At 38.8% G+C, this 13,566-nt stretch overlaps 1 protein-coding gene across 2 annotated transcripts in view; it reads left to right on the top strand.

Moving 5' to 3' along the window:
* SOAT1 (sterol O-acyltransferase 1) overlaps window positions 1-13,566 on the top strand; it is a 57,373-nt gene that overhangs the window by 27,289 nt on the left and 16,518 nt on the right. For both annotated transcript variants that reach the window (XM_065936136.1, XM_065936137.1), the window contains 2 exons: window positions 1,050-1,108; window positions 12,423-12,571. In XM_065936136.1, coding sequence (XP_065792208.1) covers window positions 1,050-1,108; window positions 12,423-12,571 — 208 coding nt within the window. The remainder of the gene's footprint in view (window positions 1-1,049; window positions 1,109-12,422; window positions 12,572-13,566) is intronic.

The following is a 13,566-nucleotide window of genomic DNA, read 5'->3' on the forward strand; positions in this document are numbered from 1 at the left end:
GTGGAATTTCTGGCTCATACGCTAATAACTCAGTATTTACTTTTTGAGGACGTTCCAGACTTTTTCAAAAGCACTACCTTCTCAGCAGCAGTTTGGGAGGGTTTTAATTTCTCCATATCCTGGTCAAAATTTTTCATCCTCACTTAAACTGTTTTATTTGTACCAAGTAGTTCCACTCTTACAAGCTTCATTTTTACAAGTATGTATTAACACTTCTCTAATTGTATGATGGAACCGTTGTCACATCCAGTTCCTGAAATAGCTCTCTTCTCAAGATTTTGAGCTGGGATAGCTCTTTCTAGCTTTACCGAGATAATTGACGCACAGCATTGTATAAGCTAAGGTGCACAGTGGCCAGCAGTTACAGCCATCCTGCTGGGTGTAAAGGAGTATTTGTTTGTGGTTTTGATTTGCATTGTCTTGATGGCAGTTATGTTGAGCATCTTTTCAGGTGGTATCAACCGTTCGTGTATCTTTTTTGGAGACATGTCTGTCCAGACACCTAAATTGGACTGTTTGTCTCTTCCACTGAATTGTGAGAGTTGTTTACGTAGTCTGCATGCAGGTTCCTGATCAGATTTGCAAGTATTTCCCCGATTTTGTGTCTTTTAACTTTCTTGATAATGTCCCTTGAAGCAGAGAAGATTTTTTAAAAAATTTTAGTGAAATCCAGCTTATCTAATTTTTCTATTGTTGCTTGTACATTTTACTAGTCATAGTTAAAGGATCCATTCAGACAATCTAATTTCCTGTTATTGTCAGAATTGGATCTTGTAGCATCTTATGATTAATACAGTTGTAAGCATGATGTGTACCTATAGTAGTTTTTTTTTTTCAGCTTACCATTTTTATGTATAAATTTTCTTCTATTTATATTGCTCATGTTTTCCTTTTTAAAAGTTGTGTTAAAAAAAAATAAAAGTTGTGTTATGTTCTGTGGTTTTAAAAAGTTTGTACTTGTCATTTTTTGCTTGTTTTTTAAGTTCATGATTTAAATAATGCTGATAGGTAGCTCTCCCATCTAAAAACTACATTTTTTCTTTCCTTAGGTCGGGTCGATTTAAAACAGTTGATATCAAAGAAGATACAGTTGACAGCAGAGGCAGAGGTAAGTAATTTTCTCTTCCAGAAACAAAAATGTAGAGTTTTAGAGTAAAGGGTTTTATTCAGTGCAGTTTTTAATGCTAAACTATTTAAAGAACTATTTACTTTTCTTATCAGTTGACATTATCCTGTGATGAACAGGAAAATAAGATCTACCATCTTGTCATTCTGCCTCAGAACCAGATTATCATTTTTTCCCTCTGCTATCATCCATCTGTCACATTTCCTGGCTTTTACCAGTAAAACTCAGTTTTAGTGAACATGGAACAATTGATGCTTGTATGAAAGTATCTATCATGGTTCATAGTAAATAATGGGCCTTCAATAAACGTTGAATCTGAAACTAGAGATTTCCTGTTAGGGATGTAGAACAAATGGAAATATCAATTTGCAAACAACATTAAGAGATTTCAGGAAATTCCTTAGTGGTCCAGTGGTTAGGACTCAGTGCTTTTGCTGCTGTGGCCTGGGTTCAATCCCTGATCAGGAAACTAAGATTCTGCAAGCTGCTCAGTACAACTAATAAATAAGTAAGTAAACAAAGACCTTTCAGGCAAGGGAAACAGTTCTACAAGTTTGATTTCACCAGAGCCCTCAGGAAATCTGGAGGACAAAGAACACTTTAAAAAAATGAAGGACGGATGGTGGTACCGTGGAGAAGAATCCGCCTGCCAGTGCAGAGGACATGGTTCAGTCCCTGGTCCAGGAAGATTCCACAGGCTGCAGAGCAACTCAGCCCATGCACCACAACTGTTGAGCTCATATGTTGCATCTACTGAAGCCTCTGAGCCTGGAGCCTCTGCTCTGCAATGACGAGTAGCCCCGGCTCGTGGTGACTAGAAAAAGCCTGCATATATCAACAATAACCCAGTGCAGCCAAAAATAATAATTCATTTAAAAAAGTCAACTACTGTGTGTGCCTGAATGTAAGTTGGCTTCAAATGCAAGGCAGACAGACGCCCTTTCTCCCAGTAAGAAGGTTACTTCCAAATTGATTAGCCAACCTGTATATATAAATGTCCAGTGATGTAGATGAAATAGCCCTGTTTTCATTTATTAATTAGTCACATATGCATGTACGCATATACACATTTATATTGTTGTTTAGTTACTAAATTGTATCTTTGCGATCCTGTGAACTATAGCCTGCCACCTCCTCTGTCCATAGGGTTTCCCAGTCAGGGATACTGGAGTGAGTTTCCATTCCCTACTCTAGGGGATCTTCCCAACCCAGGGATCAAACTCGCACTTCCTACATTGGCAGGTAGATTGTTTATCACTGAGCAACTAGGGAAGTCCCCTACAAGGTGGAGGGGAGGAGGGGGGCTCTGCCTTGTATTTGAAGTCAACTTACATGCATTTGGCCTTGCCTCGTGGCTCAGACAGTAAAGAATCTACCTGTAGGTTTGATCCCTGGATTGGGAAGATCCCCTGAAGAAGGAAATAGCTACCCACTCCAGTATTCTTGCCTGGAAAATTCCATGGACAGAGACTGACTGGCTGTAGTCCATAGGGTCGCAAAAAGTCAGACACGACTGAACATCTAACACTTTAACTTTTTTCGCTTACATGCATTTATATAGAATACTTTAAATTTAGATTTTTGTCTTATTTTGTAAAACAGTATATCTAAGATAAAAACAGATATGTGAGATATGCAGGGCATAGCTTGAGCAGAGTTATGGAGGTAAGCAACTTAAACTGTATCTTGGAAATGACACTTGATTGACATCTGTGCCCCTGGTGGAGTATGATAAAATAAAATTTGGGCTAGATTGTAAGGCATTTTTTTCTTCTGCCTTCATGCCCTTATTCATGAAGCTCTTTTTGCATGAAAGTTTTTTTTTAACTTTCTACCTTCACCAGTCAAAATCCTGTGTATTCTTCAAATTCTCACTCAAATGCTGGTGCTTCTGAAGTTTTTGGAAACCCCAACTTGAAATGTTATCCGTCCTACTTTATACGTCTTAAGTTCTTAGTTTATGCCATTAGCATATACTCTATAATTGTTATACACTGCTTTGTTCTGAATGAATCACCAAAATTCCTCTGGCGAACTTAGAGACAGTTTAACTTATTAGGAGTGTTTTGATTGGCAATTTGGTATCAAATGAGATTGAACATCTTGCCATTATTAATGAATTAGAATGTTTCTGAGGGAGATGTATTAGGAATGCTGTACTGATATCAAAGTTGAAGAAACTATCGAGTTTGAAGATGAGACCACATTGGAAGCTCTTGTAATATTTTTAATAGTCTAGTGACTAAACAGGGGCAAGGAGGAGAAGGGAACCTCATTTAGAAGTCCTGTTGTAAAAAAAAAAACGAAGTCCTGTTGGGTGCTAGGCCTTAAACTAGGTATTTTATATATGTAACCTTATTTACTTAAATTCTCCCTTTCATAACAATAATGTCTAACTGGTTATATTTTTTTGTTGTTTTCTTTTATTGGTTACACTCACTAATGTGAAATGACCATTGAGATGGCAGGTATGTGAATATTTTTTAGAGTCTTGAAATTTACTTGTTCTTTTCCCTTGTGGGTCTTAGAAATAATTTTAAAGACAAATGAAAATAAACAGTCTTTCTAGTCATTTGTTATTTGGTGTCATGTTCCAATCTGGTTGGCACACTTTTCCCTTAATGTTTAAAGTGAGAACACTGGACTAGTTATCTGCAAGCTCCCCTTCAGCTCTAATAGTATGTATCATTGTTGTGTATGTAACTAACTTAAACTTTTGCTCCTAATTCTCTACTTCCTATTGTAAACAGAATAGATAATCTATAGATTGTAGTGGGCAGCTCTTTGTAATCTCTGTAACTGGAGTTGTCAGATATAAATACAGTATACCTAGTTAAATTTGAACTTCAGACCAACAACAGATAGTTTGTTAATCATCGTGCAATATTTGAGACATAACCTAGTCTCAAAGTTAGTTGTTTATCAAATTCAAATTTGTTGCTTAGTTGCTAAATTGTGTCTGACTCTTTTGTAATCCCAAGGACTGTAGCCAGGCTCCTCTGTCCGTGAGATTTCCCAGGCAGGAATACTGGAGTGGATTGCTATTTCCTTCTTTGGGGATCTTCCCAACCCAGGAATTGAACTTGTAAAGATGTTAAGATTGTCAAGCAAACTCTTTAGACCTAAGGGAAGAGAAATGAGAGAGATGATGGCATTAGTGGGTTGAACTGATTGAATTTCTTAAAGTCACTTCTAGATCTAAATGCCATCATAAAAAACTTTGAAATACTCAATTAAAATCTGGTGCTAGGGGGATCATACGGCATTGTGTAACTCTCAGTCATGACCTTTTAAAAGCCTCGTAATTGTGTTGTAACAAGCCTTTAAAGATCTTGGAATAGTCCAGTTCAGTTCAGTCACTCAGTCATGTCTAACTCTTTGTGACCCCATGGCCTGCAGCAAGCCAGGCCTCCCTGTCTATCACCAACTCCCGGAGTTTACTCAAACTCCTGTCCATTGAGTTGGTGATGTCTTCCAACCATCTCATCCTCTGTCGTCCCCTTCTGCTCCCACCTTCAATCTTTCCCAGCATCAGGGGCTTTTCCAGTGAGTTAGCTATTTGCATCAGGTGGCCACAGTATTGGAGTTTCAGCTTCAACATCAGTTCTTCCAGTGAACACCCAGGACTGATCTCCTTTAGTATGGACTGGTTGGATCTCCTTGCAGTCCAAGGGACTCACAGGAGTCTTCTCCAACACCAGAGTTCAAAAGCATCAATTCTTTTTACAGTTCAACTCTCACATCCATACATGACTACTGGAAAAACCATAGCCTTGACTAGACAAACCTTTGTTGGAACAGTCCAAGGGAGATTCAAATGATTAGATTAGAACCACATTCTCTGCAGTAGTAGAGAAATTAGCTATCTTTAACATTGTGGGTTTTTTTTTTTTTTTTTTTGATTGCAAATAACAGAAACCTACTTTGCCTTATTTAAGTATAAAAGGAAGTATATTTGAAAGATTAATGTATGTCATAGAATCCTAGGAGAAGTTGAACACTCAGACTTTGGAAAGGGTGTTTATTTTAATGGCAAGAGTTCAGCTGCTTCTGAATTTTTCAGTTAATAAGTTTTCCAGTCAGACTTTCTAAGCTCAGAGTTTTAGGTCTACAAGTGAGAGAATTGAAGTTTGTTCAGAAGGGCAGGGCCATATGGCACCACCCTAACCTAGACTTGGGGTGCCTCTTTTCACATTTGAGGACAATTTCCAGAGGAAATTGAGTATATGAGAAGAGGAAAGAGGATATCTTTACTATAGATATTTGTAGAACTTTTATCAATGTACACGATTTTATAGGGGAAATGTTAGGTCTAATGTGAAAATTGGAAGGGATGAAAACTTTCTACTTCTTAAAAATATACATTTATGTTTTGTTTGTTTCTTGTATGCCATTTTTAGTCTTGTTTTTCACATCAGTATCTAATGCAGCTGCCTGACCATTAAAGGAGCAATCCATAATGAATGTGACTGAAACGGAATGTCTGCAGATGAGCACTCCTCTTCACACTTTGATTTGTTTGAGTAAACTAAAGAAGTTTTTGGATAATCCCTGTTTATTGATTTGTTGGAAGACTGCTAGAAAGACAGGTCTAAGTGTTTTCTGCCTAGAAATTCATTGATCATTTGTATAAGTTGAGGTTAGCTTGTGCTGTAAGAGGAACACAGAATGGACCCAAATAATTGTGAGTTAAACAAGATAGAAGTACATTTTCCTCTCATAGGAATGATCTGGAGGTGAGAGGTCCACAGCTGGTGTGGTAAGTCTGGTTCCTTCCTTCTCCCTGCCTCACCGTTTGTAGGCCATGACCCACTTTCTCACTGTCCAAGTGGCTCTAGCCATTTCATCTGAGATTCAAAGAACAGAATTGATGCAGGGAAAGAAACAGGGGCAAGGAACAGGTACCAGCTGTCTTTTAAGGAAGTTTTCTGGAGATTTGGTCAAACCAATTTTGCTTGTATCTCATTGGTAAGAACTTAGTCTCCTGGCTACAGCAAGGTGCAAAGTGAGACTGGGAAATTTATTTATTCTGGGGTTTAAGTGCCCAGGTAGCAAATTAGGGTTCTGATACTAAGGAACGGGGTGGGAAATGATAGGTTGACTGGTAACAGTCACTGCAACAACTATCTATTGTAGTTTACTGCCTCTGGTCTTCTGATCATTTCTTACTTCTTCTGGCTGTGTAAGTGTGACTACATTCTTCTATTTCCCTTTCTGCCTTTTCTTATTTAAAGACATAAATGTGTTAGTCTCTAGTCTACTTGGAACCTTGAGAAAGTTCATTGTTCTTTATGATTTCATCACTTAATTACAAAATGAAGAAATGTCCCTCCCATATACTGCCTTTGGGAGTGTTCATTAATTTAGTTCTGTGAACAACACTTAACTTGGTCCCTTGGTCTGTCAGGTACTACTCTAGGAGCTTAGATTTTGCAGAAGTCATTTTTCATGCTAGCTGATAATACTGCATATAAAATGGATAAGCAAGAGGAGCAACAACTGAATTAGATACCTTTAAAGTGTTCATTGGAGAAGGCAGTGGCAACCCACTCCAGTACTCTTGCCTGGAAAATCCCGTGGACGGAGGGGCCTGGTAGGCTGCAGTCCATGGGGTCGCTGAGAGTCAGACACAACTGAGTGACTTCACTTTCACTTTTCACTTTCATGCATTGGAGAAGGAAATGGCAACCCACTCCAGTGTTCTTGCCTGGAGAATCCCAGGGACGGGGGAGCATCATGGGCTGCCATCTATGGAGTCGCACAGGGTCGGACACGACTGAGGTGACTTAGCAGCAGCAGCAGCCGCAAAGTGTTCATTGAAAGCTATAAAGTGATGTTACTGTTAGTTGGTATTTGTGATAAGAAATTATGTGATTTTAGAGCTCTATTGAAAAAATTACAGGTGATGGTTACTCTCTTTTATAATTAATGAGAATCCAAAATGTCAAAATTAGTAATGTTCTACATATCACTGCTTAAGGTACTTTCTTTTCGAATATTTGTTTTCTTTTTTAGTGCCAAACAAAAATCAGTGGAGTATTAGATTTAGTACTTTCTTCAAAAAAAAAAAAAAAGCACAAGGTTTAACAGATTTTATTTTACTGTTGTGATACCGTATTACAACAGGAGGATTGTTTTAAGAACAGGAGGAATATATTTTCTTAATGTAGGTTTTTTTCTGGTTGTAGAAGTAGTATAGGCTCAATGTAGAAAATTTATACGAGACCTATCACTTGGAAATAATATTTTGGTTTATTTCCTCCAAATAATTTGTTTTCCTTCTTGTATCATACATGCAGATCCAAGTAGACACATGTAGGCATTTGTGTCATAGATACACTGGCAAAGTCAGCATCAATTTATATAATCAGTTTGTGTATTTTTCGTAACATCATTTTGTGGGCTTTTTTTGTGTGTGTTAAAATATTCTTTGAAAATGTGCTTTTTAAAAAAAAGTGATTTCATGATAGTCATTTATATGGATACATCATTTGGTAACTACTAGGAATGTAGCTTTACTCCTTTTTTATTTTCTAGCATTTAATAATGGCTAATGAAGTGAAGGAGATAGGCAATGATGATGAGAAGCAGTAAAATATACCATTTGGATAGTTAAGATGAGAGAGCTACCTAAGTAGGTTGAGGTTAAAAAGTGTGTTTCAGGTCAGTTTAGGCTGATAACAATGTGATATCAAGAATATTAGAGTCTAACTTAAGTTGGGAGATAGCCCAGGATGAATTTTATTTTAAACAAAAAGGGATTAAAATTCAGAGCTCTGATTTCATTAGTTCTTGGCTTATCTTAAACTTTGGCTTCCTTATTAAGGACTATGTAATAGTTATACTCAAGACTTTTTTTTTCCTTTGGAGGAGGAATTTATTACAGTGCACTACTTAGGACTGTAAATTTCTGCTAAGCAACACCTTTTTACTATATTACCTGCCATTTTCAGGCTACATGTACGTACATCATTGACTTTTTAGGTTTTACTTTTTTGACTTACGTTAATCATATAGAAAATATTTTATGTAAAGTATGGTGGAAAGCAATATAATGTAATGTGAACTTAGATCATATACTGGAGCTCTGATCCTAGTTCTGTAGCCTACAAGTGGTGACCTTGGGTAAGTCACATCTCTTGACTTGTTCAGGTTTAGATCTCTGATGTGTAAAATAGGCATTCTGTTACATACTTCAGAGATTGTTTTAAGACTAGAAATTATACATAAAAGCCCCTTAGTATCTAGCATAAAGCAGTCATTTAATTAATAACAGTCATTGCAGACAATAATAACCATAGTGATTTTTACTCCCCTCCACTTAATAGTTTCCACAAAGAAGTCAGGGCTATGTATTTTGTTTTTTTTTTTTAGTATCTACTTTCTGCTTTATATTAATAGTAGACGTTGAATAAAGTGAGCAGTTGTATGAGTAGGAGTTTTGGTGGCAGGAGTTGATTTCATAAACTGTTAGGAAATGTATTTATCACCTATTTTCTTGGCAGTCTCTTTGCTAAGAGCTGGCTGTACAGTGGTTAACAAATAGACATAGTTTTAAAGCCAAATGGAGAAGGTAGACATTAAGACACCAAAAAAGAACTATATAGCATTTCAGATTGTATTAAGTGCAGTGATGGAAAAGAATAAGATGCCGTAACTTTAGAGTGAATTGTCAAGGGAGACCTCTCTTGGACAGTCAATTTAAACACTGTATTAACCTATTCTGTTGTGTTACTGACTTTGCCTGAAAGTCAGGTTTCTGGTTCCATGCCACTGTGAGGTTAAAAGATTCCCTGTGTAAAGCCAGGCAGTGAATCAGAGAAACAAGTAATTCATAAACTAGTGGTATGACCTTATGGAGTTAGAGTATAATTTATTTTTAAATTCCTTTTTTACTTACTAAGTTACCATTTTATTAGAAAAAGATACAATAACTCAGGAACAGCCAGGTGGGAGAGACGCACAGGGCAATTATGGGGGAGGACACAGAGCTTCCATGCCCTCTGACGGTGCATCCTCCCAGCCTCGTCATGTCTTCACCAGCCCGGAAGCTTCCAAGCAATTCCTAAAGCCAAACTTGGCACCAGAAAAGGTCATAGTCACTGTTTTGTGGTCTGCTGCTGGTCTGATCCACTACAGCTTTCTGAATTCCAGCAACTCTATTACATCTGAGAAGTATGCTTAGCAGATCAATGGAGTGCATGAAAAACTGCAACGGCTCCTGCCAGCATTGGTCAGCAGAAAGGGCCCGATTCTTCTCCATGGCAATGCCCAACTGCATGTCACACAACCAACACTTCAAAAGTGATCTAATTGGGCTACAAAGTGTTGTCTCGTCCACTATATTCACCTGACCTCTTACCAACTGACTACCACTTCTTCAAGCATTTGGACAACTTTTTGCAGGGAAAACACTTCTACATCCAGCAGGAGACAGAAAATGCTTTCCAAGAGTTCATCGAATCCCAAAGCACAGATTTTTATGCTACGGGAATAAACAAACTTTTCTCATTGGCAAAAATATGTTGGTTGTAATGGTTCCTATTTTGATAATAAAGATGTGATTGAGCCTAGTTATAATGATTTAAAAGTTATGGTCTGAAACCACAATTATTTTTGCACTAACCTAACAGCTTGTCTCGAGAAGGAAATGGCAACCCACTCCAGTATTCTTGCCTGGAAAATCCCATGGACAGAGAAGCTTGGTAGGCTACAGTCCATGGGGTCACAAAGAGTCAGACACTACTGAGCGACTTCACTTTCAATAGCTTGTCAGTTCCACATTCCTTACCAGGATCTCCTGTTGTTAAGATAGCTCATGCAAGTGACTGCTATCTTGCCTGGCCCAGGTGGGCAGTTTCAGTCAGTATTTCCCCTAACAAAACCAACCGACATCATTCACATTTCCTGTTTTGTCTAATACTTTCCTCTTTCTCTGTTTTTCATCATCTTGTCTCTTCCACTCACTTTCCAGTCAATCTTAAGTCCTACTCACTGGGGTCTTTAAAGGTTTTAGTTTAACATTCTACTAGAAAAGGCATTTCCAGTCATCTCTGCTCTGCTTTCTTTGCTAAATTTTTGGATGTTCTTTGAGTCTTTTCACTAATGGTTATGTTGCTCAGGTGACGGGTAGTCTACTGTGTATCATTCATATGTGTATATCTCATATTTTCCATCTCCATCAGCTATTATTACTGAGAAAATTTTGTGTGCCTGATGCACAGTGAGGCCAGATAAACTGAAACATTAGAGTCTGAAGCAGAAAAAGATTTATTGCAGGACCATACAAGGAGAACATGTGGCTTGTGCTCAAAAATCCCAAACTTTGTGATGGTTTGTTTTCACAGGCAGAATTTGGGGTGAGGGTTACAGATTATGGCTTCCTTCTGATTGGTTTACCTGATGGCTCAGATGGTAAAGTGACTGTCAGCAATGCAGGCGACGCAGTTTCAATCCCTGGGTGGGGAAGATGCCCTGGAGAAGGAAATGGCAACCCACTCCAGTACTCTTGCCTGGAAAATTCCGTGACCGGAGGAGCCTGGTAGGCTACAGTCCATGGGGTTGCAAAGAGTCGGACGCGACTGAGCGACTTCACTTCCTCATGGCTTGTGGGATCTTAGCTCCCTGACCAGGAATGACCAGGAGTTGAACCCGTGCCCCTTGCAGCGCAAGCAGAGTATTAACCACTGGACTCCAGGGAAGTCCCCGCACTGTGGTTTCTTCAGTGCTCCTCCCTTGTTTTTGCATTCCATTCCTTCCCTGATTAGCCACTGTTTGAACCTACCCTTTGTAAGGAAGGTCAAGGAGGCTGAATGAAACCTGTTTCCTGCAAACAAGAAACAGAAAGACTTTTGTGCTCAGGAGCCCCATAGGATCCTGCTCAGTTTCACTGTCCTGAGGGCTGGGATTTCAGTGTATTCTCACTGCCCAAGACCTCTCCCCACCCCGCCCCCTGCCCCAAACATTTGAGAACTCTGGGAGAAAGTAGTTTGAAAAGCTTTCACATAGTTCCATTAGATACATTAATATTTTAAGGCTTTGCTTTTAAAGGACTTGGTCAAACTGTTAAGAGTCCAGGACTTTGCTGATGGTCTAGTGGTGCAGTGCAGGGGACGTGGGTTTGATCCCTGGTTGGGGAACTAGGATCCCACATGCCATGGAGCAGCTAAGCCAGTGCTCCTTAGCTGCTGAGCCCGCATGCCACGAGATAGTCCACGCACCACAACGATAGATCCTGCACAGTGCAAGGAAGAGGATCCTGTGTGCTACAGTGGGATCCTGTGCAGCCAAGTAAATATTAAAACCAAATCAAACAAAACAATCCAGAGAGCACAAGCAATCCAGAAAAAAGGCTGCTTCAGATATTTTAGGCTCAACCTAACTAATATAATTAGAAGAGAGAGCGTTTTTTTTTTCTTGGAGAAATTAGTAAGTAATACTTTGTTTTTCTTTGTATAGTTGAGTCCTGCCAGTTTAAAAATACTGCAATTTACAATTTGAGCATCCACAGTAGGTGGCCTGTTGTAATTTGAAGAAATTTTTTTGGCCAAAACTTTTCGAAAACTCTGAATTTGTAAGTTTTGAAGTGTCAAAATGTATAACAATTCTGTTATAAATGTATGTGTTATAGAGTAGATAAATATATAGCTATGGAGGTAGGAATAAATACTGTATAAATGTTGGTATCATACAGTAATGACATGACTTATAAATACTGGGTACTTGGCACTAAAGGGGTTGCTTGAAAAGCAAGGGGACTTAAAATTGTATAGTGGTGACATAATATTGAATTTTTACTTTGTTTTCCATATAAAAATTTGAAGAGAAGAAAATACTGTTATTTTTAGCATTTCTGTCATTTTGGTTTTATATGTCATTCAGAGGAGCTCATTTAGTCGTGTCTGACTCTGCGACCCCATGGACTGTAGCCTACCAGGCTCCTCCGTCCATGGGATTTTCCAGGCAAGAGTACTGGAGTGGCTTGCCATTTCCTTAGGAGTTCATTTAGTAGACATAAATCATCATGTTGCTTTTTCAGTAGCGGTTTCTGAAACTACAGTTCAGATGTATATAGAAATCACTCTTCTGTTTTTACTTCTGTGAATTCATTTAACATGGATTTCTTTTCATCAGCTCTGTTTAAGAGTACCCTTTAGGGAACCAGGTCGGAGAACTAAGATCCCACATCCCGTCCCGTACAGCCAGAAAAAAAACCCCACCAGAGAACCCTTTAAAAAATGTTAACAACTCATAAACTAGTTAGTTCTTAATGGTTTTCTTTGTCTTAAAATTCTAGGAATTGAAGCCCTTTTTTATGAAGGAAGTTGGCAGTCACTTTGATGATTTTGTGACCAGTCTCATTGAAAAATCCGCATCATTAGACAATGGTGGTTGTGCTCTCACATCCTTTTCTATTTTTGAGGGAGACAACAACCACAGAGCTAAGTAAGTACAAATAATAGTTTCTTTTAATGCACACGTAGATTCTAGTACAGCTCAATGGGAAAATGCCTGGGTTCACACCCTAGCATCACCTTTTATTGGCTGTATATTGCTGTTTTAACCTCTTGAAGGGTGGGTTTCTTCATCTTACTATGTGGATTATAACAAACACGCATACCTCATTTAAGACTATACCGACTCATAACATGGCCAGCACTTGTTGAATTCTTTACCTTTAAACGAGACAGTGACCCTATGAGGCAGATACTATAACTGTCTGCATATTACAAATTTGGGAAACTGAAGCACAAGAGCAGTTAAATGTCCAAGATACCACAGTGGGAATTTGAACCCAGAGTCTGTCTCCAGCATCAGTGCTCTTCCCTCTATCATTATCCTGCCTCCCTGTTGTACTCTGTACAATACTCATAACAAAGTACAGTGCAAGTAGTTATTCTTATTGGTCAGTCACGCAGAGCCATAGAGGGAAGGGAGGGCTGTGAAAGGCCAGTGTGTGCTAATTTACCATTTTGTGCTTCCCTTGGTTTTGTGCCTCTCTGGTCTCTGTCAGTCTGCTGTTCTGGAGAACAGTTTTGATCAGGAGAGTCACCAGAGGTACAAGTGGTACTACAAGAAGCCCTGAAGAAGATGGTAGAGATAGATGTTAAATGGGAGGTTTTAGTAACTGGAGGCACCTTTTTAAATCATGAGGCTGCTGATGATTGTTGGAAGACTTCAGGGGTTGTTGTTGTGAAAGTCACTCAGTTGTGTCTGACTCTTTGCGACCCCATGGACTATATAGTCCATGGAATTCTCCAGGCCAGAATACTGGAGTGGGTAACCTTTCCCTTCTCCAGGGGATCTTCCCAACCCAGGGATCGAACCCTGGTCTCTGCATTGGCAGGCGGATTCTTTACCAGCTGAGCCACAAGGGATCATAAGTATCAGTGCCATTTTGGAGGACAGATCAATAATAGTATGTGAACTGAGTAAAGTAT

The sequence above is a fragment of the Muntiacus reevesi genome, chromosome 5 (assembly GCF_963930625.1).
Source record: "Muntiacus reevesi chromosome 5, mMunRee1.1, whole genome shotgun sequence".
In the NCBI taxonomy this organism is placed as follows: domain Eukaryota; kingdom Metazoa; phylum Chordata; class Mammalia; order Artiodactyla; family Cervidae; genus Muntiacus; species Muntiacus reevesi.